The sequence below is a fragment of the Festucalex cinctus genome, chromosome 17, assembly GCF_051991245.1.
Source record: "Festucalex cinctus isolate MCC-2025b chromosome 17, RoL_Fcin_1.0, whole genome shotgun sequence".
In the NCBI taxonomy this organism is placed as follows: Eukaryota; Metazoa; Chordata; class Actinopteri; order Syngnathiformes; family Syngnathidae; genus Festucalex; species Festucalex cinctus.
This window is the reverse complement of record NC_135427.1, coordinates 8,324,106-8,349,757: the sequence shown is the minus strand read 5'-3', so window position 1 is coordinate 8,349,757 and position 25,652 is coordinate 8,324,106. Positions and strand designations below refer to the sequence as shown.

The window sequence follows — 25,652 nt, the reverse complement described above, 5'->3', positions numbered from 1 at the left end:
GTCTAGTTTTATACTCGAGTAAATTGTGTTTTGCCATTCAGAGTGACGTCACATTGTAGTCCGCCGGTGAAGTCGGGGCCCTTGGTTTTTTCCGACTTTGTGAGTGAAATTTCAGGGGGGCGTTCCCAGACGGACTTCCTGGTTTGAACTCGGATATTTCCGACTTTCCCGACCGTCCTGGAATGCAGCACGAGCGTAAAAGTTTTAAAGAAATATTTTCCTCTCAAACAGGGAGACCAGGTCCACAAGTCGGTCTTCATCATTTTCTTCCAAGGTGATCAGTTGAAGAACAGGGTGAAGAAGATCTGCGAGGGGTGGGTGGACCATTTATTTTCAAATGAAATTATCGTACTTTCTGTCTTTAACTCATTCGCTCGCCGCATTTTCACATTTCGCAATCCCGTTCGCTCCCGGCTGTTTTACTGGATTTTGACTGATTTTGCAAGGCCCACAGAATATTGTGTTCAATTGCTATAACAGGCATGGAACCTATCAAAAGAAAGATTAAAGTCTCTTCTTTCATCAGGAAAAAAAAGTATGTTTCTATCCGTTTCCGTTTTGCAACAATTAGCATTAGAAGAGAGCTAAGTTTCATCAGTTTTCACAAATCTATTTCAAATTGTAAGTAATTGAGCTTTTTTTCTACATGGCCCTGGTTGATCTCCTTTGCTCTGCTGCCACCTGCTGGCCGTTTGTGTAATAACTACCATTTCTGCAACCGTTCTTTGCAGTTGAGAGGCTGCATCAAAGCCTTCTGTATGCTCTAGCATAAAAAAAACAAAAAAAACGTATAAATACGTCTTTGGGACACTTACATTAAAAACAAACAAACGTATTTGCACGTTATTGGGAGCAAATGAGTTAAAAAAAATGTTTAGTTTTTTTGGTTGCTTAATTTCACACAGCAGAGACCCAATTATTTGTCTACGAACAGTTTTCCGTAATCTGTGCACCTTTAACGTCAATGATGTGAGTTGACTCGGGTGTTTGGTGGTTTTTCCAGGTTCCGTGCTTCTCTCTACCCTTGTCCAGAGACTCCACAAGAAAGGAAAGAGATGTTGGCAGGAGTCAACAGCCGTATTGATGATCTCCAAATGGTACATTTTTTTTATTTTATAGAAAAAGTCAACCAAAATATTTTCTTAAAATGGTATTCTGATTAATAGTGCATTTGTGGAATATGAGTAAAGCAGCAATATGTAGCCATTTTAGGCGATTAAAATTTTTAATCGTAATTAATCGCATGACTTCAATAGTTAACTCGCGATTAATCGCAACTTTTATTTCTCTTCTTAATGAACAAGAAAATGTTTTAAGTTTTCATATGCTAACAAAAACAGAAAAAAATGTTAAACTAATAGAAATATGGCTGCATCTTTTAGTCATTGATACAGCAATTTCATAATTCATAACATTTAGTTAAAATTAAAAAGATGTTTCTGAAGAAAAAAAAAAGTGTGATATTGATTTGTGTTGGTCATTTTTCTGCCCTGAGCAACTGTGATGTCAATTCCAGTTGACGCTTGAGATGGATTAAAAACAGTTGGATTTTTCTGCTTAATTCAAATTCCACAAACGTAATATTAATCAGAATGTTTTGTTTAGACTAGTGAGCCCGCATACAACATATTTTTGACGAAAATGGTTGGTTTGACTTCCTCTTTTACAATGTCGCTCAGTCCAAGTGCAAATTTCGCTGCACTGTAATGGAAAAACAAGAACATACAGTAGAAAGCAGATCAATAATCATACATCACGTTAGCAGTATTTTGTTGCACATCTAGTATAAAATATCAAAAAAATGTGTGATGCTGTTGCAAAATGATTGGTAATTGCCACACACAGCAAGTTTGTTTTTTCATATATATATATATATATATATATATATATTTCTGCTGTAAGTCTAATAGTAGACTATAAACTACATATTTGCTTCTATATCTGCACTAAAATTATTCATAATTCCTCCTTAGCTCATGTGCCACCCATCTACAAAGCTTAGTGGAGTCAATAATGTAGATTTTAATCAATACGACTAGCTAGCTAACTAATAAACAGCCATTCAAACAATTGAGCAAAACAGGTCAATAATGACAAAGAGAGAGTCAGTTCAGAAATACAGCCTAAAATAAACAATTGTTATATAATTCACAATAATGTGTAAGGTGGTTCATTACCCCTTTTTTTTTTTTGTTTAAATAAAGATTTTAACTTCAAAACAACAAATTCATCAAAATCTTGCATGCTGCTTCCTCCATCCAATGTAGAACAAAATCCATTGAAATGTCTTTTCTGTGTTTGGTCTTATCTGTAAAAGACCTTTGTGCTGTATCAAAACGTTGTGTGGCCCAAAGATTATTAGTGGGAAAAAAAAAAAAAAAAGTCTATTCCGCTTCATTGTCTGCGCGAGTGTAAGCGTGCCAAACACACAAAATATATTACGCTCACACAATACAACATTTGGCATCGAGAAAAATCAAAAACAAATGCAACGGAGCCTCTGGTGGAAACACACATGGATGTTGTTATTATCCAGCCAAACGGGTCAAAATAATATTTTTTTTGTTTTACCTTACGGACAGTATGGTGGACTTGCGTTTAGCAATCTTGTCTCGCACTCGAGGATTCTGGGTTCAAATCTCAGAGTTGTAAGAAAGAAGCTCCACATCCAGCGACGGTTTTTGTCGACGCAGGTGCTGAACCAGACCGAGGACCACCGTCAGCGGGTGTTGCAGGCCGCCTCGAAGACGATGCGAGTTTGGTTCATCAAAGTTCGCAAGATGAAAGCCATCTACCACACTCTCAACCTGTGCAACATCGACGTCACCCAGAAATGTCTCATCGCCGAAGTCTGGTGTCCGGTCTCGGATCTGGACTCCATCCAGTTTGCCCTGCGGAGAGGAACGGTGAGTTGTTGTTGTTGTTTTCGATACAATATTTTGACTCCTTTTGCAGCTACCTATCACCAAGTTTATGGTAATTAGCGAAAAATAAGGAAATAACTAAAGCGAAAATTTGAAAAAAAAAATGGGCCCTATTAAAGGGGGCCTTTAACTAATTTGCTCCCATTAACGTGTAAATACGTTTTTTTATGGTTTAAGTGTCCCAAAGACGTATTTATACGTTTTTTGTTTTTTTGCTTTTGTTTATGCTAGAGCATACAGAAGTCTTTGCTGCAGCCTCTCAACTGCAAAGAACGGTTGCAGAAATGGTAGTTATTACATAAACGGCCAGCAGGTGGCAGCAGAGCAAAGGAGATCAACCAGAGCCATGTAGAAAAAAAGCTTCAAAAGCGGCTGGCATTGGATTTTTTACATTTTTTTATAACATTTGGCAGTCAGAGTTAATATCAAAAAATCGATTTTATTTAAATTAGAAATGAAGAAAAGGCAGTTGTAACCTACATGCTGTTTTTGTGGAAAAAGCCACTAGGAATACAAAATTAATAAATGTTTAAACAAAAAAAAAAAGACACTTTAAATCGAAAATCGATTCTGAATCGAATCGTAGACCCAAAAAATCGTAATCGAATCGTGAGAAGGTCAAAGATTCCCAGCCCTACTTATTAATACTTATTCATTGAAGAGAAGTTGTCGTGTTATATATATATTAATATTTTTTGTGTCGATGTTGCAGGAACGAAGCGGTTCAACCGTGCCGTCGATCCTCAACAGAATGCAGACCAAGCAGACCCCGCCCACTTATAACAAGACCAACAAGTTCACCTCTGGCTTTCAGAATATTGTGGATGCATATGGCATTGGAAATTACAGGGAAATTAATCCAGGTAAGCGTCATTATTAGGAAACGATGATTTTGTTTGACGATTTTTCGGGAGGAATGTTTGAATGTCATTATTTTTGTCTTGTATTATACTGTGTTAAAAAAAAAAAAAAAGGCTTGGGGTCATTAAATGTCCCCTTTTTTTGTTTTTCAAATGCTTTTTTTTCTCACCTGCTCCAGCTCAATACACCATCATCACCTTCCCTTTCCTGTTTGCCGTCATGTTTGGCGACATGGGTCACGGCCTCCTCATGACCTGCGCCGCGCTCTATCTGGTCATCCGAGAAAGTCGCCTGCTGGCGCAGAAGAGCGACAACGAGGTAGCGTCGCAAGCAAGGAGGAACGTTGCGAATCACGCCTTTGTGCATTCCTTGTCGTTGTGTCTCGTTTTGCTGACAGATGTTCAACATGATCTTCGCTGGTCGCTACATCATCTTGCTCATGGGGATCTTCTCCGTCTACACGGGCGTCATTTATAACGATTGCTTCTCCAAGTCGCTTAACATGTTCGGCTCGGGGTGGAGCGTGAGGCCCATGTTTGGACCCAAAGGAGCCAACTGGTCGTAAGTCAGCACATTCCGGATCGACACTGATTTTGTGCACCGTTATACGATCATTTGTACTTTTATTAAATTTTTTTATTATATCGTTATAAACACAAATGCCAGTGGGGGGGGGGAAAAAGTTACAGAGAGTGAGGCTGTGTCTTGAAATTTTTTACAAAATGTTTACAGCAAGAGGGCTGACCAAACTGACGAGAGCCTTGCAGTCAATTGCCTCCAAATTGTGGAATGTCATTTTGATTTCAGCTTAGTGCTGTCACCATTCGGATCTTTTTTTTTTTTTAAATCAATTATCCCAGGGTTCACCAATTCCAGTTCTCGAGTATTGGAGGACCAAAAACTGACAAAATTTGAAATAAATAAATGACTAAATAAATAAAAGTGGAAATAAAAATGAATATAAAAAAATCTCATTCGAAAATTACATCTAAAAAAATAAATATAAATGGAAATAAATCCGTTTTTATTTTCACTTTTAGTCATTTACTTATTCAGACATTTATTTCTTTATTTTAGATATTTATGTATTTATTTATCTATATTTATTTATTTAGTCATTTATTTAGACATTTATTGAGTCATTTGTTTATTTATTGGTAATAAATGACAAAATGTATGACTAAATAAATAAATGACAAAATAAATAAATAAATGAATGAATAATACTAATGAATTCCCGTGTTGTTGATGTGATCAAGGTTCGATACGCTTGAAGGAAACGCAGTGCTCCAGTTGGACCCAGCAATTCCTGGCGTCTTCAATGGGCCTTATCCTCTGGGAATTGACCCGGTAAAACACCTCTCAGGAAAAAACACAAAAATGACCGACCAGTTGATATTTTTTGGTTTTCTTTGCAGTGAAATGAGGGAATATAAATGATACGGTTTCATTTGTATGATGTCCTGCTCTCGTGTGCGCAGATCTGGAACGTCGCCACCAACAAGCTGACGTTCCTCAACTCATTTAAGATGAAGATGTCCGTCATACTCGGCGTCATCCACATGCTTTTTGGAGTCTCTCTCAGTCTTTTCAACCACCTGTAAGTCGCAAAGCTTGAACTTTTTTTTTTTTTTTTTTTAATCTTTAGCTTAACTCTCATTGGACCAAAGCTTTTTTAACTCATTTGCGCCCAATAATGTGTAAATACGTTTTTTTTAATGTTCTAAGTGTCCCAAAGACGTATTTATACGTCTTTTTGTTTTGTTTTTTTTAATGCTAGAGCATACAGAAGGCTTTGATGCAGCCTCTCAACTGCAAAGAACGGTTGCAGAAATGGTAGTTATTACACAAACGGCCAGCAGGTGGCAGCAGAACAAAGGAGATCAACCAGGGCCATGTCGAAAAAAAAGCTCAATTACTTCCAATTTTAAACAGATTTTTGAAAACTGATGAAAGTTAGCTCTCTTCTAATGCTAATTGCTGCAAAATGGAAACAGATAGAAACATACTTTTTTCCCTGATCTAACTTTTGATAGGTTCCATGCTTTTATAGCAATAGAACACAATATTCTGTGGGCCTTGCAAAATCAGTCAAAATCCAGTAAAACAGGATTGCTTCTGTGAAAATGGCTGGGAGTGAATGAGTTAATCTTAATTATTGTCTGACCATATTTGATTTAAAAAAAAAATATATATATATATATATCTCACTGCAGGTACTTCAAGAAGCCTCTGAACATCTTCCTTGGCTTCATTCCCGAGATTGTCTTCATGTCCAGCCTGTTTGGTTACCTGGTCCTGCTGGTCTTCTACAAGTGGACGGCTTACGATGCCTTCACCTCAAAAGATGCTCCCAGCCTGCTCATCCACTTCATCAACATGTGCCTCTTCAATTACAGCGATCCCACGACCAAATCCCTCTACGCGGGACAGGTGCTCCTTCCCTCATCACCATGTTGACGTTATTTAACGTTTATGGCAATATACGTCGTGATTTTACTGATGGTTATGAAACGTTTTTGGCAGTCAAAGAGTTAACATCGACTCTACATAATGATGCAATCACAGCCACGACAAATCATCCGCAGTTTCTTCGCATTCCTCTGTTTGAATCTATAGATGGGGATCCAGGTTTTGTTGGTGCTCATTGCCCTTGCATGTGTACCCTGTATGCTGGTTGTGAAAACTGTGGTGCTTCGGCGTCAGCACCTGTGGAAAAAGCACCTGGTATGTCCATTTCACCAAAGCACCCTTCAAAATATTCTTCTTCTTTGCAATATAACCTTTTTTTTTTCCTTCTGTCTTTCAGTGTACATTTATATATTGATTGTTCTGCCATGAAATGACATGCTTAAAGCTTGCCTTAGAAGCGGCCTGACACTTGCCACGACTTTTGGGCACCATTCTGTTGCGGCAAGTCGTGCCATTTTGGGTCACGAACTGGGAGGTTCACGACGAGTTCACGAATGCGTCACCATTCGTGTCCACGTTGACGCGAACTGGCACGACGAGTTTGCGCAGTTTTCGCACTTTCCCGCATTTGCACGACGAGTTCGCGCAATTCGGACGGTGTCGTGCCGACTTGGGCACGCCTCCCCGACCCAGTTGCGTACCCGTCGGCTGTCGGGGGGGGGGGGGGGGGCGGGCCGGGACCAAGGTTGAGTGGACGTGGGAAAGAGGGGGGGGGTGCAAACCGATTTATCCGTGAATGCTCCCTTTCGCACACTCTGCCAATAGTGCCACTGCCCCCTAATGTAGTGGAGGTGCAATTGCACTTTATTCTAGGACAGTAAAAAAACGTTCAGGCACAGTTTGCGCATAGTTCACGACCCGGTCGCAAAATTTTGGCACGCAGTCGCGACGGGTTTACTTCGCGCCACTTTACGCCACTTTACGACTCGAGTCGTGCCAATTCGTGCCACAAAATCGTGCAAGTGTCAAGGCGGCTTTAGAAGCGCTCTGAAAATCTTAATCTAGCAGTCTGAGCGCACCCCAACAACAGATTGTCTCAATTCTTCATAGTATTTTCACTGGATGTGGTGAACATCCAAGAAATGATTTCATGAGTAAATGCATGATCATAAAAAAAATGATTTTGTATTTGTGTCAAAGATTTTTCTGTAATACTACTTGACTTTAAGTCAGTGTTTGTAGTGGGTGCCATGTTTACATGACCAGCTTATGTACAAGGTGCCGACTAAGGCCTGCTTTAAGCCCGACAAAGCTCTTGTGACTTTTGTATCTAGTCACAGAAGATGCAAGAAAGGCCTGCAGAGAATCTAGAGCAATCTTTAGAGCGAACAGGCGTGTCCTCATCATGCACCGGACTCACCCAACAGGGCACGCAGAAGTTCGGCGGGGTGCGGGTGGGCAACGGTCCCACGGAGGATGAGGCTGGCATCATGGACCACGACCAGCTCTCGCAACACTCGGAGGAGGGAGACGAGGTGAGCGCAGGATATCGCGTTTCGCTTATTTGACGCTCTTGCAGTCTCACGGCGTCCAAATCCTTCAATGTTTTAAAGATGGATGTACAACTGTGTAGTGTGCCAACAATAGCATATTTGAGAGACGTGTAAACACACCAGCCATACATATGAATAAGTCAATATAACATTTATAAACTACTGTACGTGCGTATGCAACCTAACATCTTTGCTCCATTACATTTGAAAGAACTCACCCCCGTTTGTTTTGATTGGAAAGTTGCCCCTGCCAACATGGCCCCCAGATTGACACGTTTTTGTTTGATAACCCACTCCTGTCTACTGTAAAGTTGAGCTATGATGAGAGAGTAGTGCAAGCTGGAAACACACAACCAGTTTCTGTCTGTTGATGGCGCCACAGTGCTATTTGCTGTCGTTGTAGTGAATTGCGGCTAATTCTGGAATTAGCATACTTTAAGGTTGAAAGGTCCTGAACAAAATGAGGCATTTCGAGTAGACTGGACATATATATATATATATTTTTTTTTTTGGTCTGTTGAATCCGGGGGTCTGGTGGTTGCAAGTCTACGGAAGCGTAGAACTGCCAATGTGGAGTAAACATTTTTGGCTGGTGAGTATGTTCGAACGTACTCAGTTTACAGACGTATATACAATCCAACGTTCTCTTCCTGGCGTAGTCGGAGGAGATGTTACAAATGAGCGCTTTCAAATAGAAAGCGAGGCCTGCGATGGACCCGAGCAGATAAGAGTCGGATTTTCCATTTCAGAAACATAAACACTGAGGTGTTTTTCATGAGAACCAGGGAACGGAATTTGTGAAAATACCACCCGGTTGACTCAGAGGTTTGGTGTCCCCCCCCCCCCACCTCTGATGCATACGACGTCAAAGTGTTTGTTGCATAACTGTGATTTAACAAGAGCACATTCATCACCATGGAAACCTGCAAACAGGAGAATACGGCCTTAAATTTCAAGTTCGCGGCCCCTCAAAAAATATCAGACTATCATCCTGGAAAAAAAGTGGTATCAAACATCCCTTTTGGATTTCGCGAAATATTTCAACTTTAAACTGGAACAAAGACAAGACAGTGCAAGTCAGTGTTATAGCATCAATCTCCAATCATAGCTCGGTTTCTGTGATTATTGCGAAGTATGAAATATAATGCTGCATCAGCTCACATTAGTTAGCAAACGTTCACACTAATATTGACCTTTGCTTACTTTCAAGCATGCAGAGGAAGAGCCGGTAAGAGACTCTTGTGGTTATTTCAGCATGCCGTCTTGTGGATCTCTGTTTTTGTGCTATGTGCGTTATTTTTATTCATATGTATTTATATTTGTGTCAGATGATAAAAAAATTGAGCTTTTTTTTTCTTTTTTTCATTTAAACAGATATCAATCCAGGAGGTAGTTTTACTTTTGTTTGGATTGATTATTTGACTTTGAACGAAACGTCTCAGTAAAAACCTAGTTGATCTGTTTTATTTCTTATGCTCACATGGATGCGTCTACAATTCCATGAAAGGCCATTAACTCATTCACTCGCCGCCATTTTCACATTTCGCAATCCCGTTGGCTCCCGGCTGTTTTACTGGATTTTAACTGATTTTGCAAGGCCCACAGAATATTGTGTTCTATTGCTATAAAAATGTGGAACCGATCAAAAAAAAAAGTATGTTTCTATCTGTTCCCGTTTTGTAGCAATTAGCATTAGAGCTAAGTTTCATCAGTTTCCACAAATTATTTAAAATTCAAAGTAATTGAGCTTTTTTTCTAGATGGCCCTGGTTGATCTCCTTTGCTCTGCTGCCACCTGCTGGTCGTTTGTGTAATAACTACCATTTCTGCAACCGTTCTTTGCAGTTGAGAGGCTGCATCAAAGCCTTCTGTATGCTCTAGCATTTAAAAAAAAACAAAAAAAAACGTATATATACGTCTTTGGGACACTTAGAGCATTAAAAAAACGTATTTACACGTTATTGGGAGTAAATGAGTTGTCAGATAACTATGGAAGTTAAAGTTTATGCCTGGTGATATACTCATCAAGAAAACATGGATTTCAGCTGGGATAAGCACCATTACCTTATTACAGAAAATGGGTGGTTATTTTGAATTATGTGTTCAAACAAATAACACAGAGACAGAAAAAAACCACTGCCTTCCATTTGGTGTAAAATGTCACTATTTTTGTTCCCCCCCCCCCCCCCCCCCCTCCTGTCGGTATAAACTGTAAATGTTCGAGCAGACTCGCCTTGTATCTTAGAGCCCATCAACCTTAATGTGTTTTGCCATGACATCATACCTGCCGCTATTGTTTTCTCAAGCCGCTTACGTTGGAGAGCCTTTGAATTGGAACAATGAAGCGACTTCCATGAAGCGAATTCCATGAGTCCAAGAACAAAAGACGAGCATGGAAAGCGGAAACCTGGCCAGCAGCAAACGAGCCAAATTCAGCAACGGCACCGATGCGGCCGTAGCCCCGCCCACTTTGTACAGGAAAGGCCCGTCTTGTTCCAGGATGGAGTGAAGTGAACGGAGGGACAATACACAAAACATGTTCGACTCTTATGATCCTGCCGGACAAACGGACTCAAACAAGTTTGCCAATAATAGCGGATTATTTGATCCAAAACTGACCTCACAGTCGCATTTGTTTTGAACAGTAACGACTATAATTTACATTTTGACCTTAAACCACGAAGCTGGATAGAACTCACGCACACCAGTAAAAACATTTGAATCGGTTTCTTGTAAACACTGGCTAATACGCAGATCAAACAATCATGATCCTTTTTAAAATCAATTCTCCTCAGCAATGCATGACAGAAACATTTTTTGTAATTTGGCTACAATGCAAAAAATACTGGCAACCAGTCCAGGGTGGACCCCGCCTACTGCCCAGAGCCAGCTGAAGTAGGCTCCAGCATCCACCGCGACCCTTGTGAGGAAAAATGGAAAGCAGCATTTCAGAAAATCAAACCAATGTCGATGGTGGTGTGATGGTCTGGGGTTGCTTTGCATCTTCAGGGCCTGGACAACTTGCTCAGATTGATATGCAACCATGAATTCTGCTTTGAACCAGGAAGTCCTGAGTGGAAAATGTTTGGCCGTAAACTTGTGACCTCAAGCAGAAGCACATTTTGGTTCGACATGAAATTATTTGTGGAAAACGCCGTGTGGATATGCACACAGAATCGGCAATGTCCCGCTTTGTGATTGATTGATTGTATCAGAAACAGGCTTGTCTGTCAATGAAAATTAACTACATTTAAAAAAATAAATTAAATTAAAATAACTCTTTGACCGCCAAAAACGTCTAATGACGTGTGCTAAAATCCTGGTGAATGTTGCCATAAACGTTAATTGACGTTTGCTAAGTTTTTTTTGTTTTTGTTTTTCCTCAATGGGCAGTGCAACGTCTTGCGCAGCACTTCCTTGTCATTGGGGTTGTGAAAACCCAAAACAGGCGCTAATTATGGCCAGCAGATGGCAGCATTGTATCTTTTCAATGGCCTCACGGTATATGAAATTACAATGAAACGTGACAAATCTGATGAAATGGAACGTTTGAATGATCAAAGTCAATAAACAAAAAAAATATATATTTTGCCAAGTCACTGTTGTGTGCGTGGAAAAGCGACAGCATGATGTTTGCCTAGTTGACAGGTTGGAAGGCGTAAAAAGGCAAAAATGTGCTGTTGCACAACAAACAAACTTTCACAAGGTACCACTAACAGTTAAATAGTAAATAATTAAAAAATAAATAAGAAAATAATGCAATCTTTTTTTTGTCTCCCCCAGTTTGACTTTGGAGACGTGGCTGTCCATCAGGCCATCCACACTATCGAGTACTGTCTGGGTTGCATCTCCAACACGGCCTCCTATCTGCGTCTCTGGGCCCTCAGCTTGGCTCATGCGCGTGAGTAAAAACACATACGCGTCTCAAATTTTTGCAGTTTGGCATAAATCTTCAAAAACGTTCTCCATTAAAAAAAAAAAAAAAAAAAAGATGACACACGTTCTATGGTGAGAGGCTGGAATGGATTCATGACATTTTTTTTTCATTTCAATGGAAAAGTAAGATTTGAAATATGAGTGCTTTGAGTTACGAGTGTGGTCAGAGAACAAATGAAACTTTCATCCGAAGTGTTCTATAATATTGACAAAATATTTGGACATTACACCTGTACAAATTAAATTAAAACCCTTAAAATCTGCGTATAATTGAAGCCTATTATAAATGCTCAGTAATAAAATGTTTTTTTTTAAACCCCAAAAATTCTTGAAAAAAAAAGCAAAAAAAAAAATGTCCAATACGCATTTAAAAAATGAATAAAAGTATTTTTTCTATGAAATCTTTTTAAGGAGGATGACGTTTTTGAGCATAATGATGACCTATGAGGCCTTTATTAGTGCTGTCAAAGTTAAAGCATTAACTAATTAATTAACCACACATAAAAAAATATTTATTAATGCAGATTAATCGCACCATTAATTCCGACTGCAGATGATCCTTTAGCTGACAGTGGATGGTTAACGTTAAAGGTAGCACAGGTCGTGTTTGAGCAATAAACATAACTACATGCATTCAAGTAAAGCATTTAATAAATGTTTGCATGTGAAAATCGGAATATTTGTCAATGTCAAACTAATGGGGCCATTTTTTCCCCCCGATTTTAAATTATGCAAATAATTAACTGATTAGAATATATATATATATATATATATATATATATATATATATATAATTATATATTTTTTTCCCAGTTACCGTTGGACTGCCTGTTTTCCATACAAATATTTACCGTAATTATGGTTACTGGCATATGTCAGTGAATTGGAAACGGAACTCCACCGTAAACAGAAGATTAGCTGTACAGTTGACGTATCTGGAAATAGTAGCGCACTTGAGTAGCACTTGAATCAAACAGTTACAGCTGACTATGTTTTTTTTTTTTTCATGAATTTGTATGTGTCTGTATTCAGAACTGTCAGAGGTGCTGTGGTCCATGGTCATGCACTTGGGTTTGTCATCCCGGAGCGGCGGCGGCTTCTTTGGCCTCACGATCATCTTTGCGGCGTTCGCCACCCTGACGGTCGCCATTCTGCTCATCATGGAGGGGCTGTCTGCCTTTTTGCACGCCCTGCGTCTTCACTGGTGAGAAAAACACACACAAACGTCGTTCACCGTTTGGTTTCGGTGTGCTGGCGATCTCATGAAGCCGTCGTTGACAAAAAACATACACAGTCAAGCTGTCATTTTTTTCACCTCTTGAACCAAGCATCTCTGCCAAAAGAGCGGCTTGACAAGTGCATGAAGAATGAGCGGAACATGAAACATTCCTGACCCAAAGTGGTTGAGCAAACTTGTGAGCTCAAAATAACTGAAAGCCCCTTCGAGATCCATCCCCTCCTTGCACCATCTCCAGCATGCCGATACAACCTGCATCAACTGAGTACACGCGAGTCAAACATTCGACTACATTATCAACACTGCTGGAATGTAAAATGGTTGCCAAGAGCACGATGAAAATGAGTGATGACCACTATTGGGCAATCCTTTATATTTTTCAAAACAAAATGAACTTGTTTTTCCAGCTACTTGCTCCATCTAGCTCGCTAGCTAGGTAGACTCGAACCCGAGTCCTCAGTACTGGGAGGCGGACGTGCTAACCACTCATCCACCGTGCCGCCCATATAACATTTAATGTCGAAATAATTAACATATAGCAGATGTTCTTCAAATTGGGCGAGCAAAAAAAAAAGTTCATAAAAAGCATTTTTATGAGTGATTAATCATGATTAATCAAAATTCTAAGATGTGATTAACAGGGATGTAACGATAAGGCAACTATCGTGATATCGTGAACTGCCACAATATCGTCGTCGTCGTCGTCGTGTTCACAATATTTAAAAGGAACACATTTGTTAAAAGAAAGTCAGGTTGATTTCCATTTGTGCAGTTCTAGCACCCACTAGTGGCTCGTTAATAAGTGCAATTTAATTTTCATTAGGGATGTTTTGGCCTTTTATGCTTAAAATCGATGCTAATTGTCAGATAAAGGGGAACCTAATTTTCTTGTGAAGCGATTAATGTGTGCTTGCATTAGCAAGTTAGTGCCTGAATATTATTAGAGATTGTAGGTGGTTTATATACATTGCTGTTATGTACAAATCACAATATTGTGCACAATACTGTGCTTTTTTTTTTAGTATGGGCTGTTTTTTTTTGTTTTTTTTTACAATATTGTGATCTTTTTTTTAAAATATCGCCAACCCCCCCACAATATTGTGATAATTATCGTATTGTGACCTTCATACCGTGATATCGTATCGTGATGTTTGGATATCGTTACATCCCTAGTGATTAATCTGATTCAAAAATGTAATTGTTATTATGGGGCCATTATTGTGCCAAAACTATTTACAAATGCGTATTTCGATCCACACATATGTCGGAAAAAAAAAAATGCTTATGACGTATAAATACGTCATATGTACACGGTGACTGACTTTTATGACGTATTGATACGTCTTATGTATGGAAAGAGTTAAATATAGGTTGAACGTAATTTGCGAATGGTTGTTTTCCGTTTTTATTTGTGTCACACAATGTCCCAACTTCATCTGTACTTGTGGCTGAAATGAAATAAGTGGGCAGGTCTGCCTAAAAAAAAAAAAAAAAAAAAAAAGATCTGTGATGCAGCATCCACCCCAATGCTGCCGAATGTTACTTGGTGAATAAAGCAGAAGCGTGTCAGCTCCACACGTATCCGCTAAGGTTTAAAAAAAGTATGAGTGAATGGAAATAATGGCGCTCGCAGTTAACAGCAGTCAACATCGACCTTCTGCTTTGGTGGCCGATCTTCACACGCACACGATGACGAGTTGTCAGCGCACGCGCACGTGTGTAAGGCATGAGAGTTTTTTCCATCTCTGCACATGTGCGGGGAGGCGGATGAGAGGATCTCTCATTTCTTTCCACATTTTCAAGTGTTGCCGTCTCACGGCTCCGCGAGACCAAATATTTGCCACGGCTTGGACACATTCCTGGGCAGGCTCCCCTCACTGGCTGAGGCCAGCAACGAAAGGGAACTGATGCCGCACTCGTAAAGGGGAAGTCGAGTCAAAAAAAAAGTTTTCTATACGCCCACCTCGTCGAAACACGTCATTGGTCAGGATTTCATTCCATTTTTTTCAAAACAGACTTTTGCCTGTTTGCATCTGTTCTTCTTTTGTGAATATTGAGAGGAGACTCCGCCGCTGTAGGTGGCGCTATACACCTTAGAGATGTGATCCTCACCAGTAATTTAAAAGAAGAAGAAGAACAGGAAACGACTGCGCTGTGCAATGAGTTTGCTTTTGTAAATTTCTTTGCTGTTTTCCCATCTAAAATTGCATTAATATTCGCTTCTTTAATTAATTCCAACAAGATTTCTGTTTCTTTTACTGGATTTTGACTGATTTTGCAACGCCCACAGAATATTGTGTCCTATTGCTATAAAAACAAGGAATCTACCAAAAGAAGGATAATAGCCTCTTCTTTCATCAGGGAAAAAAAACAAAACATATTTCCATCTGTTTCCATTTTGCATCAATTAGCATTAGAATATGGCTAAGTTTCATCATTATTCACAAATCTGTTTAAAATAGTGGGGAAAAAAAGATCTTTTTGATCTCTTATACTCTGCTGCCATCTGCTGGCCGTTTTTGTAACAACTACCATTACTTCAAGCGTTCTCTTCAGTTCGTTTAAATACATCTTTTGGGAGCATGATAATATTTAAAATAGAACGTATTTTTATGTGTGTGTTTTTTGAATAAATGAGTTAAGGCGACTCCTGTGTGATCTCATTTCGTCACAGACAACAGCCGCTCACACAAATATGTGCGACTAAAGATATACAGATCGCGGGTAGCACATTGTTTGCTAAAGCAGCTGTTGCAGTTACGCTGCATTAAACGATTAGTTTGTGTGTCATCAGTGCTTCAGAATGTGTCATTTAAAAAGATAATGTTGCATGTTTGGGATTTGGAGGAGTAAAAGTTTCTCAGCATGCATTGCTGTCGTCACAAAAAAACAATTTGACTTTCATCACGCCTCAAAAGTTATTCAATATCATCCTTGGGATACAATAAATGCTTATGTTTACATTTTACACTGTTTGCGTTGAATCTTTTTTTTTTTTTCCTCCCACATTTATGAAACTTCCTCACTGACCAATTCTTTGTTTTATCAGGGTGGAGTTCCAGAATAAGTTTTATTCCGGCCAGGGCTTCAAGTTTGTCCCCTTTTCATTTGAGAGCATCCTGGAAGGAAGATTTGACGAATGATCATCAGGATTCCGCTCTTCTTCTCTCTCGCTTAGCTGTGTCAGTGTGCATGAAACCCTCGTGCAAACCTCTGTCTCCCTCTAGTGGCAATCCAAAAAAATGTTTGTTTTATTTTGTGGTTTTAGTAAACATATTGTAAAGCTGTACTCATGCTGATGATACGTGTCGTGTTTACCAGATTTCCTCTTTTTTTTTTTTTTTTTTAAATAGCTTCAGTGAGGCTTGTGAAAAAAGGTGTAATTTCCTGTTTTGAGTTTGAATCCTCCATGGTTTGAACGTGGAAAAGTTAAGTCCAACATGCACAACTTCGAACTTCAAGCTGTGGGAAAAAAAAAAAAAAAAAAAAGGTACATTGACTCACTTCATGGAAATAACCACAAGACCAACATCAACTTGTTACTGGCACAATTTTCTCTTGTAACTGTAAACATGTTTGTGTGGAATCGGAATGGGGAATTGTTGAGTACAAGGAAATGTAGTTGGAATATGAAGGGGGGGGGCACAACTGAGCGGAATAGATTACGTCAGTCACCAAGAAAAATTACCAGCTCACAAGTGAAAGTTGTACTTAATAATTGTAAGAAAAATGGTCTTACTTGAAGATTAATTAATTGCTATATTGGTTGTAAGCCATATGCCATATCAGTATTTTAATATTTTCCTACAAAAATGATATAGAGACGGTATTTAATACCACATCGTAATGTTATTAATAAGACAAAATATCAATATTTGGCCAGATTGCGTATGACCTTGTGTCTCCTGCATGTCATCTGTGTAAATTGTGGATGATAGTTTTGTCTTTACATGATCATCTGTGTGCATAAATATATTAATACAAAAACTTCAGTGTTCCCGTGCCCCGCCCTCCAACTGGAGGGTGGACACGCCCAAACGGCAGTCGCCTTCTGATGACGTTTGTGACATCGCACGACAAAAGGCAACCCCGAGTTAAAAAAAAATAACTCATATTTGTAAGTTATAGGTGATGTGGAAGTTGAACGTGAGTGCGTGATGTGATCAAAGATTTGGGGGTTAGACGTGTGTTTGTTGTTTCTTATATGCAAACATTTACTTTAGTATAAACATGATTTTTGTTTGTTTCTTTGAAGTTTGCCCAACTTAATTTTCATTAAGTATGTGAAATTATTCAATTTATTGAACTTTTCTAACATACCTTCATTCTACACCGAAATATGCGTGCAACTGCAAATAGTTGCATAGTTTTGTTTAAATTATTTTTTTTCAATCAGAAAATATACAAGTCAAGTCAACACAGAAATGTAACATTTCAGTCAAATTGTTTAATTGAAAAACAAAGATATGTTAACATTAGTATGCAACATAATTGAGGAGACGCAAACCATTATATCGAGAAAACAACTCATTTCGGTGTGGGAGGTCAGCAAAACGTACAACCAGTATTAAATTCTTTAATACTCTACTTTTTGATTTTCCCTGCCACGTTACACATTTTTAAATATATTTTGAAAGGTCTACCGGAAACTACTTTTTATTCCGGAAACTTGATTCATGTCATGAAGTGAAAAAAAAAATAAAAAAAAATATTTTTGTTTTCGGCTTTCTGCAAGATTGTTCACGCCGAGATATACGACTGAATCTGAACAGGTAAGCAAGCAAACTGTTCAAGATTTTAATATATCAAAGATATAAATTGGGAGGGTATTGAGTCGAACGGTGGGATAAAAAATAAGTCTAACCTCCAACTTCGCTCATGAGGATGTTTTGAGCAAGCTAACTTTGGCTAATTTGTTGGAGTTAAAGTTTCCCACTTTATCGCGTTCACTTTGAGTGGCCATGTAGCATCTCATTCGGATGTATTGTAAGATATTTTGTTGGTAAGTTGAGTTTCTACAAGTCTTAGTTCCGTCCTTTCTTCCCAAAAATGTACAATTGGCTTCACTTCAGAGCTAACTTTTCCACAGCTGTATGCGAGGTTTTATTGCGCATAAATGTGTTTGTTTGTTTGTTTTAGCTATCATTTTTTTGAAAAGTGACTCTTATCAATGAGAATAGGTCTGGTCACCGTTCAATTGTGTCTGACAATTCTGAGTTACCAAACCAGGGTAAGCTTTTAAGTTGAATTCTCTTCTTAAACGGAAGTAGTCTTATTAAAGGTACAATGTGATCGTGAAACTGTTTCGAATCAGACGATTGATAAGTGTTGTTGATAGTGGTAATTTGGAAATAAATGTAGACAAGAATGCGTTTAATGAAATGAATCAACTTAGCTGTTCCACCTTGTCAACTTTTTGACTGGTAAAATTAATATTGGTGTGTAACCGTGTTTATAATTGTTTTATTGAAATTCAGTGCACACTGTGTTTCTGTATGACCACGCCGGCATGGTGTGTTTGTGTCATGATTGTCCTCATCCTAATTGCCCACGAATTATCATAATCCAATAAGGCTTTTTTTTTTTTTTTTTTTTTAAAGAAAAAGACTCGGCATGTGTGTGTACTGATTCCCATTGAACATGAATTTGAATGCACTCCATCCATCGTGATTTGTTCGTTAATTCTCAACACAAGCAGTCATAAGACGGTGTGCACACTTATGCAACCACAGTAACTCAGTTGTTGCTTTTTTTTTTTTTTTTTACCTGTAAAGCTGTGAACGTTTGAGCTGTAACAACATTCCGTCTCTCCTCCCGTAGAATTCAGCGCGATGGAGTGAGAATGGGACGAGGCGGCGCGGAAAGCGGCTTCAGCGCCGGATGGCTGATGCGCCGTCTCCCAGAATGCGCGTAGCGTCGTCGTGGGTGGGCGTCAGTAAGGCGGGCTTCCTGCTGTCCCTCGCGCTCTGCGGCCTCCTCCTGTTGCTCATCCCGGCCTTCCAACCCGCGGCCCGCCAAGTGGACCCGCCGCAGCCCAGAGCTCGCGTCAAATCCTCAGCTTCCGCTTTGCGGAACCGTAGCGGGCTGCCGCCGGCGCTGGCCGACGCTGCTGGCGACACGGAAAGGAAAAGCGGCTTGGATGTAAGCTCAGAAGAGATGAATGGCAGCACGGAGACGGAACTTTTTGGGAACGATGACTACAAGGAGGCTGACTCTGAAGAAGCCCTTTCTACCCCCGCAGGACAAGGTGGAATACTTCCTGGACCCGGATCACGCGACCTCCTGGAATTAAAGGACATTTTTATTGCGGTCAAAACCACCAGGAAGTACCACAAGTCTCGACTGGAGCTGCTAATTCAGACCTGGATTTCACAGGCGAAAGAACAGGTGAGAGTACCGTCGTAGTTTTTCCAGTCACAGCGATTGGAAAAAGGGGACCCGATCCCAGCGCGTTAGCTGCAATTTCCTTCCACAAGTGTCAAGAATCGCTTGACGCAAGTCTTAATGAGTCATCCCATGAAGCACAGTGACCGGCCTTGTGTTTAACTCATTTACTCCCAATAACGTATAAATACGTTTTTTAAAAAAAAAATGTTCTAAGTGTCCCAAAGACGTATTTATCCGTTTTTTTTGTTTTGTTTTTTTTAATTAAACATGAGTAGGGGGAAATATTCCATTTTAACTCATTCACTTCCATCCATTTTCACTGAGGCAACCCTCTTCGCTCTGTTTTCCCAGATTTTGCAAGGCCTACAAACTGTTATACTGCTATATATATATATATATATATATATATATATATATATATATATATATATATATATATATATATATATATATATATATATATATACTGTATATCATCTGGTCATATGCTGAACTGAACTGCACACATATTATGTTTCAAGTTTTGTTTTTTGTTTTTTGTTTTTTTTGCATGCAACAGAAGCTCTATCTGCAATGATCTCCTCATTTTTATGGTGCTCCTTTTTTTTTCCCACTCTTGTCTTTTGTTTTACTTGACCAAAACTGCTTCTCACTCAAACAATGGAACAATTGTATGAGAAGATTGTGTGTGTGTGTGTTTGCATTTGTAACAGCGCGTCTTTGTCTCTTCCAGACTTATTTATTCTCAGACGGTGAAGACAAAGAGCTGCAGATGAGAACAGGTAAATAAACGTGCCAAACGTGAAACAATGAAATACAAAAACCATCATAATCATAATCAGATGACTTCATTTAGAAATAAACTACTTACTTTTTTTTTTTCTAGGCGCAAATATTATTAACACGAATTGTTCAGCGGCTCACACTCGACAGGCCCTCTGCTGCAAGATGTCTGTCGAGTATGACAAATTCATTGAGTCTCAGAAGAAGTGAGTGGACGGACGGACGGACGGACGGCGGGGGGGGGGTCCCAATAGTCGGATCCGAGAAGGAGACCTTTGTCGAGTAATATTTTGCGTCCTTTTTGAGGTGGTTCTGTCACATGGACGACGACAACTACGTGATCCTGCCGAGCCTGCTGCAGCTGCTGTCTTCCTACCACCACAGCCAGGACGTTTACCTCGGTCGGCCCAGTCTCGACCACCCCATCGAAGCTGCAGAGAGGGTCAAGAGCGACGGATTGGTCCGTTACTACGCCTCAGTCCAGTTGTATACGGCTCGGAATGGGAAATATTGCGGATTTGAGAATACCCTATTTTCCGCACTATAAGGCGCACCTTAACTCATTCACTGCCATTGACGGAAAAAGACGTCAAATGATGCATTTTTTTGCTGGTCTGGCAATGAATGTGTTAATAAATAACTTAAAAAAAAAAAATCAAAGTGGCCCTTGCAGCTTTCAATTTTTCTGTCTGTGGCCCTCAGAGGAGAAAGTTTGGACACCCCTGCTGTACATTATATCAACAATTTATAATTGCTTCATTGATTTTTACCACGTTTAACTCATTCACTGCCATTGACGGAAAAAGACGTCAAATGACGCATTTTTTTTTTGCTGGTCTGGCAATGAATGTGTTAATAAATAACTTTAAAAAAAAAAAAAAAAATCAAAGTGGCCCTTGCAGCTTTCAATTTTTCTGTCTGTGGCCCTCAGAGGAGAAAGTTTGGACACCCCTGCTGTACATTATATCAACAATTTATAATTGCTTCATTGATTTTTACCACGTTTAACTCATTCACTGCCATTGACGGAAAAAGACGTCAAATGATGCATTTTTTTTGCTGGTATGGCAATGAATGTGTTAAAAGCCTTCAATTTTTTCAAAAGCTGACCATGCGCCTTATAATCAGGTGCGCCTTATATATGGATCAGTATTGAGTCGCAACAGGTCTCGCTATCGGTGACCCTGCACGATCGGAGATCCCGCCATCTTGGATCGCGAGCTAATACGAATACTTGACCTCAGAGAAAATAATAATTTATTCATTTTGGGAGTTGTCAGAAAGCTGCTTTGTAATCTATTCATAAAGTTTGACTGGCCTGACTGTTTTGTTGACATTCCCGTTAGCGCAGCACCATCTAATGGATGCGTAACGTAACCCCAGCCTCGACTGTAGCGACTTATATATGGAAAAAGTGAAATAAATATATAATAAAATATCAAATAAAAGCCCCCGCGACCTTTGTGAGGAATAAGCGGTCAAGAAAATGGATGGATGGATGAATATAAAATAAATAAAATATAATAAAATATGTCATTCATTGAAGGTGCGCCTTATAGTGCGGAAAATACGGTAGTTAAGATGCAATTTTTGTGTTTGCTTCCCAGCCACATACTTGTAAGTAGTACACAGCAGTAAAAACGTGGATTTGCGAAATGTTGATTACGAGTTTCCACTGAATTTGCTCGATATTTTGCTTCCAATCAAATGCGTTTCTCGTTTCAGGCGTCCGCCAAGTTCTGGTTTGCGACAGGTGGTGCGGGTTTTTGTGTCAGCAGAGGTCTGGCACTGAAAATGAGCCCATGGGCCAGGTAGGTGCTGCCTTCTTATCGCCACGCACTTCTTCATTGAGCGGTCGCCAATGTCTTACTAATGCAATTCTGCCATCTGGTGGCAGAAAAATGACCTCAACGCAAATCGATAGCACGCTCGTTTTTGACAGTTGAGTACAATCTTTTTCATTTTGAACTCTGTTTTATGAATCTTTCTATTAGTTTGACATTTTTCTCACTTTTATGTTAACAAGAGTATGAAAATTTAAAAATCGTTTTTTTATTGGACATTTAGAACAGAAAATTTGTGATTAATGGTGAGTTTACTATTGAAGTCACACGATTAATTATGTATGATTAACTCATTCGCTGGCAGCCATTTTCAAATTTCGCAATCCCGTTGGCTCCCGTTCGGCTGTTTTACTGGATTTTGACTCATTTTGCAAGGCCCACAGAATATTGTCTTCTATTGCTATAAAAACATGGAACCTACCAAAAGAAAGATTAAAGTCTCTTCTTTCATCAGGAAAAAAAAAAAAAGTATATTTCTATCTGTTTCCGTTTTGTCTCAATTAGCATTAGAATATAGCTAAGCTAAGTTTCATCATTATCAGAATTGTGAGTACTGTAGTTTAATTAGGATTACTTCTATTACACTAATTGTGCAACCAACCATTGGATGGATTGTGTGGTTGAAAAGAGAAGAAAAAAAAAATCATTTTGGGGCCATTTCAACGGACATCTGGAGATTTTTCAACATTAAAATAAAAGCTAAAGCATTAACCGTTGACTGACTGTAATGAATGTCAACTTTTTTTTGTTCTTGTTGCTATGACGCTACTTCAACTGTGAAGTCACATTACTTGCGTAAAATTTTATGCAGGGATAGTGCATAATTTTGCATTTTATGCAAAATTTTATTTATTTGATAAATACGTTCTATTTTAAATGTTTTGTGTCCCAAAGACGTATTTATACGTTTAGTATGGGTTTTTTATTTTTTATTTTTATTATAATTATTATTATTTTTTAATGCCAGAGCATACCGAAAGGTTTGATGCAGCCTCTCAAATGCAAAGAACGGTTGCAGAAATGGTAGTTATTACATAAACGGCCAGCAGGTGGCAGCAGAGCAAAGGAGATCAACCAAGGGCCATGTTGAGGGAAAAAAAAAAGCTCATGTTCCAAGGCAGGGAAATGAGCAAAAGGGAAATCAAAGTTGAAGTGTGAAACTCGTGAATCTGGTGGTTTCCAGTTTGGGCAATTTCATCAGCACGGCAGAGAAAATCCGCCTGCCGGACGATTGCACCATCGGCTACATTATCGAGGCTCTGTTGGAGGTGGCGTTAATACACACGCACCTGTTCCACTCCCACCTGGAGAATCTTCAGAAGCTGCCCACTGACAGCGTTTTGGAGCAGGTTGGTGCGTTTGTGTTTATTGGCCTGTTCCGCATCGGAAGTGTTCAGTAGTTTCTGGACTGAAGCTAATGTGTGATCGTTGGTTGAAAGATGATTGGAGGAAATGTTTTTCAGTTGCATGACATTCTCGAAGCAATAACAATAACGACCGTATTCTGCATTTCCAAGTCGGAACTGAGAAAGTCTACATTTGACGCAACAAACGGGCGCTTTTCTCTTCAGGTGACGCTAAGCTACGGAGGCTACGAGAATCGACGCAATGTGGTCAGCATCGTTGGAGGATTTTCACTGGTGGAAGATCCAACAAGGTTAGAGAAAATAACGCGAATAGTTTGGCAATCGACCGTTCCTCATGGCGCGTTCCCAATCCGATTATAACGAGAAACTCTTCCAATTCTGCAGATTTAAGACAGTCCACTGCCGACTATATCCCGATACCGACTGGTGCCCAAAGCCGAAATCTCCGAATGGGAAGTGACTTCCAACGTCCGTTTTTTTTAAAAAAATTCTTCACAAACCGATGCTTTTAAATTCAAGCCTTGCTCGACCTTCGACCTCATCGGTGTTTCGAATGTTGTTGGGTAGAGAAGAACAGGTGAAGTGAAAACAAGGTGAGTGTCATGCTCTTCACTGTTTTTTTTGTTGTTTTTTTCCCCCGAGAGCTCAGAATTGTTCATTCGGTACTCAACGTCTTATCATCATTGCTCTTTTTTTTTTTTTTTTTTTGCTCTTCACTGTTATCTGCAAATGCAAAAGTTAACACTCCGCCATACAAAGTAAAAGCCATACATCAACAACGTCAGGAAACTCTGCCAGTTTATCTGGACCTGAGCTCATCTGAGATTAGTCACAAACTGTGCTGCGGTCTGACGAGTCCACATTTCAAATTGTTTTTTTGGATGTCGTGTGAGACTGATTCAAAACTACATTTTGGATGTTAAAAGTGCTGTTCGATTCAGTTTCTCATGGTACACCTTTGGCATTTTATTGAAATCAGAGGTGTCCAAACTACGGCCCGGGGGCCATTTGCCGCGACATATGGGGCCATTAAAATTATTTGAGTTAACTAAAACTAAAATTCCCAAAATATTGTTACCGAAATAAAATCAAAACGAAAATGCTTTTTAAAAAAATGAAAACCAACTGAAACTACATTTTATGTTTACAAAACTAACCATAATTATAGCAAACATGTCCTTCGTTTTAGTCTTTGGTAATTAATTGATTGCATGAGCCTTTGCAGATGATTTTAAAAGTGATTTTTAGTACATTTATTTTGATCTAAACTGGAATAATTACGTTTAAAAGTATGTCACACAGAAGTGACATCATCCAGCAGCAGCCAATAGAAAAGCAAAGATTATTGGGTGGGGGCGGTTGACCATCACCCAATGACAGCAAAACTTGCGAGATTTTGTTTTAGGGTGTTTTTAATGTTAATGTCGTTACATATCTTCATAGATGTCATCCATTTTGTATTTTAGGTATTTATGTGACAGATCCATTTTCATTGTTTGTTTTGTTTTTTTGCAGAATTTTGTCTGCATGTGTGTTCTTTTCCAAAGCGATTCTCCACGTGGTCATTAACGTTAACTATAAACGGAGTAACGGGATCAGAGACCAAATTTGTACAAATGTGCATAGTTCTTTTAAACAGTCGATCATAACGTGACTTCTTTGTTTTGTTTTTTAAAATAAGATTTGGATGTTGGATTCAACAGATGTGAACATTTTCATGAAGTTGCATGTTGTGAGTTTTAAGTTTGACTTGTGTTTTTTTTTTTTTTATGACTAAATACATGCAAATCGAATATTGTATGTTGATTGACACAATGTGAGCTTGATGATGTTTTTCTTATCAAACATGACCTCTTGACGGTTTTTGAAGTTTAGAAAATGTTTTAAAGACCGGCCTTATCAACGATGTAATATTCTGTCTCCTAGTGCAAATATGCCAGACAGTCTTGTTTATATACCTTCCGTTGTTCCTTTTGTGATCAGGTTTGACACGTCCGGTAAATTATTTGGTTCCACTCCACCATTAGTATTTCGAGTTGTTGTTTTCAGTTGAAAATGTTGTAATATTTGCATCAAGCCTAAAATTGCAAATTCAAACGTGTCACTGCAGGTCAGTGCTTGGGACTATGAGTGAAGTATTTTTGTCATGCAGTGTTGGTTGATTAAAACAAATACACACATCCGTGTCATGTTTCAATACGATGTTATTGATTTCTCATATCACCCCGTAACCACAAATTACGTCACGTGACTCGGTAAAGACCACATTTGGAAAGGCAAATTTTACCGTATTTATTTCAATTGAGATGATACCTAACCTTACAAAGCTAAAAAAAAAATGTTTAAAAC

At 39.1% G+C, this 25,652-nt stretch overlaps 3 protein-coding genes across 11 annotated transcripts in view; all 3 read left to right on the top strand.

The window, feature by feature from the left end:
- Positions 1-16,893, top strand: part of LOC144004494 (V-type proton ATPase 116 kDa subunit a 1-like) — a 43,535-nt gene extending 26,642 nt beyond the window's left edge. For 2 of the 5 annotated variants that reach the window (XM_077501668.1, XM_077501666.1), the window contains 15 exons: positions 232-314; positions 1,004-1,097; positions 2,694-2,906; positions 3,637-3,787; positions 3,964-4,103; positions 4,183-4,346; positions 5,045-5,135; positions 5,267-5,385; positions 6,002-6,218; positions 6,405-6,512; positions 7,532-7,732; positions 8,961-8,978; positions 11,533-11,650; positions 12,718-12,889; positions 15,972-16,413. In XM_077501668.1, the coding sequence (XP_077357794.1) occupies positions 232-314; positions 1,004-1,097; positions 2,694-2,906; positions 3,637-3,787; positions 3,964-4,103; positions 4,183-4,346; positions 5,045-5,135; positions 5,267-5,385; positions 6,002-6,218; positions 6,405-6,512; positions 7,532-7,732; positions 8,961-8,978; positions 11,533-11,650; positions 12,718-12,889; positions 15,972-16,065 (1,983 nt within the window). In that variant the 3' untranslated portion in view covers positions 16,066-16,413. Of the gene's footprint in view, positions 1-231; positions 315-1,003; positions 1,098-2,693; positions 2,907-3,636; positions 3,788-3,963; positions 4,104-4,182; positions 4,347-5,044; positions 5,136-5,266; positions 5,386-6,001; positions 6,219-6,404; positions 6,513-7,531; positions 7,733-8,960; positions 8,979-11,532; positions 11,651-12,717; positions 12,890-15,971 lie in introns of all 5 variants that reach the window. The other 3 variants (XM_077501670.1, XM_077501671.1, XM_077501669.1) reach the window with 3 other exon arrangements.
- Positions 16,894-17,545: 652 nt separating this feature from the next.
- rfng (RFNG O-fucosylpeptide 3-beta-N-acetylglucosaminyltransferase) lies at positions 17,546-25,489 on the top strand. 2 transcript variants are annotated; one of them, XR_013279400.1, is made up of 10 exons: positions 17,546-17,694; positions 18,743-19,309; positions 20,043-20,091; positions 20,196-20,298; positions 20,399-20,552; positions 21,818-21,903; positions 23,120-23,285; positions 23,508-23,593; positions 23,688-23,896; positions 24,819-25,489. XR_013279400.1 is itself a non-coding variant. In XM_077501687.1 (9 exons), the coding sequence occupies exons 2-9, from the start codon at positions 18,803-18,805 to the stop codon at positions 23,761-23,763; spliced, it is 1,227 nt and encodes a 408-aa protein (XP_077357813.1). In that variant the 5' UTR covers positions 17,546-17,694; positions 18,743-18,802; the 3' UTR covers positions 23,764-25,489. The 2 variants fall into 2 exon arrangements, 1 of the variants encoding a protein (XP_077357813.1); XM_077501687.1 differs by having other exon boundaries at positions 23,688-25,489.
- The window catches only part of dcxr (dicarbonyl/L-xylulose reductase), a 23,965-nt gene continuing 22,133 nt past the window's right edge, over positions 23,821-25,652 (top strand). For all 4 annotated transcript variants that reach the window (XM_077501694.1, XM_077501692.1, XM_077501693.1 and 1 more), the window contains exon 1: positions 23,821-23,896. The gene's annotated coding sequence lies outside the window, so the exon portion shown is untranslated. The remainder of the gene's footprint in view (positions 23,897-25,652) is intronic.

Bases quoted from the DNA above. Each gene is read 5' to 3' on its own strand.
- rfng (XM_077501687.1), top strand. From the start codon at position 18,803: ATGGCTGATGCGCCGTCTCCCAGAATGCGCGTAGCGTCGTCGTGGGTG. The intron at 21,904-23,119 runs GTAGGTGCTGCC...GGTGGTTTCCAG, and splicing joins AAAATGAGCCCATGGGCCAG to TTTGGGCAATTTCATCAGCA. The intron at 23,286-23,507 runs GTTGGTGCGTTT...TTTTCTCTTCAG, and splicing joins CTGACAGCGTTTTGGAGCAG to GTGACGCTAAGCTACGGAGG.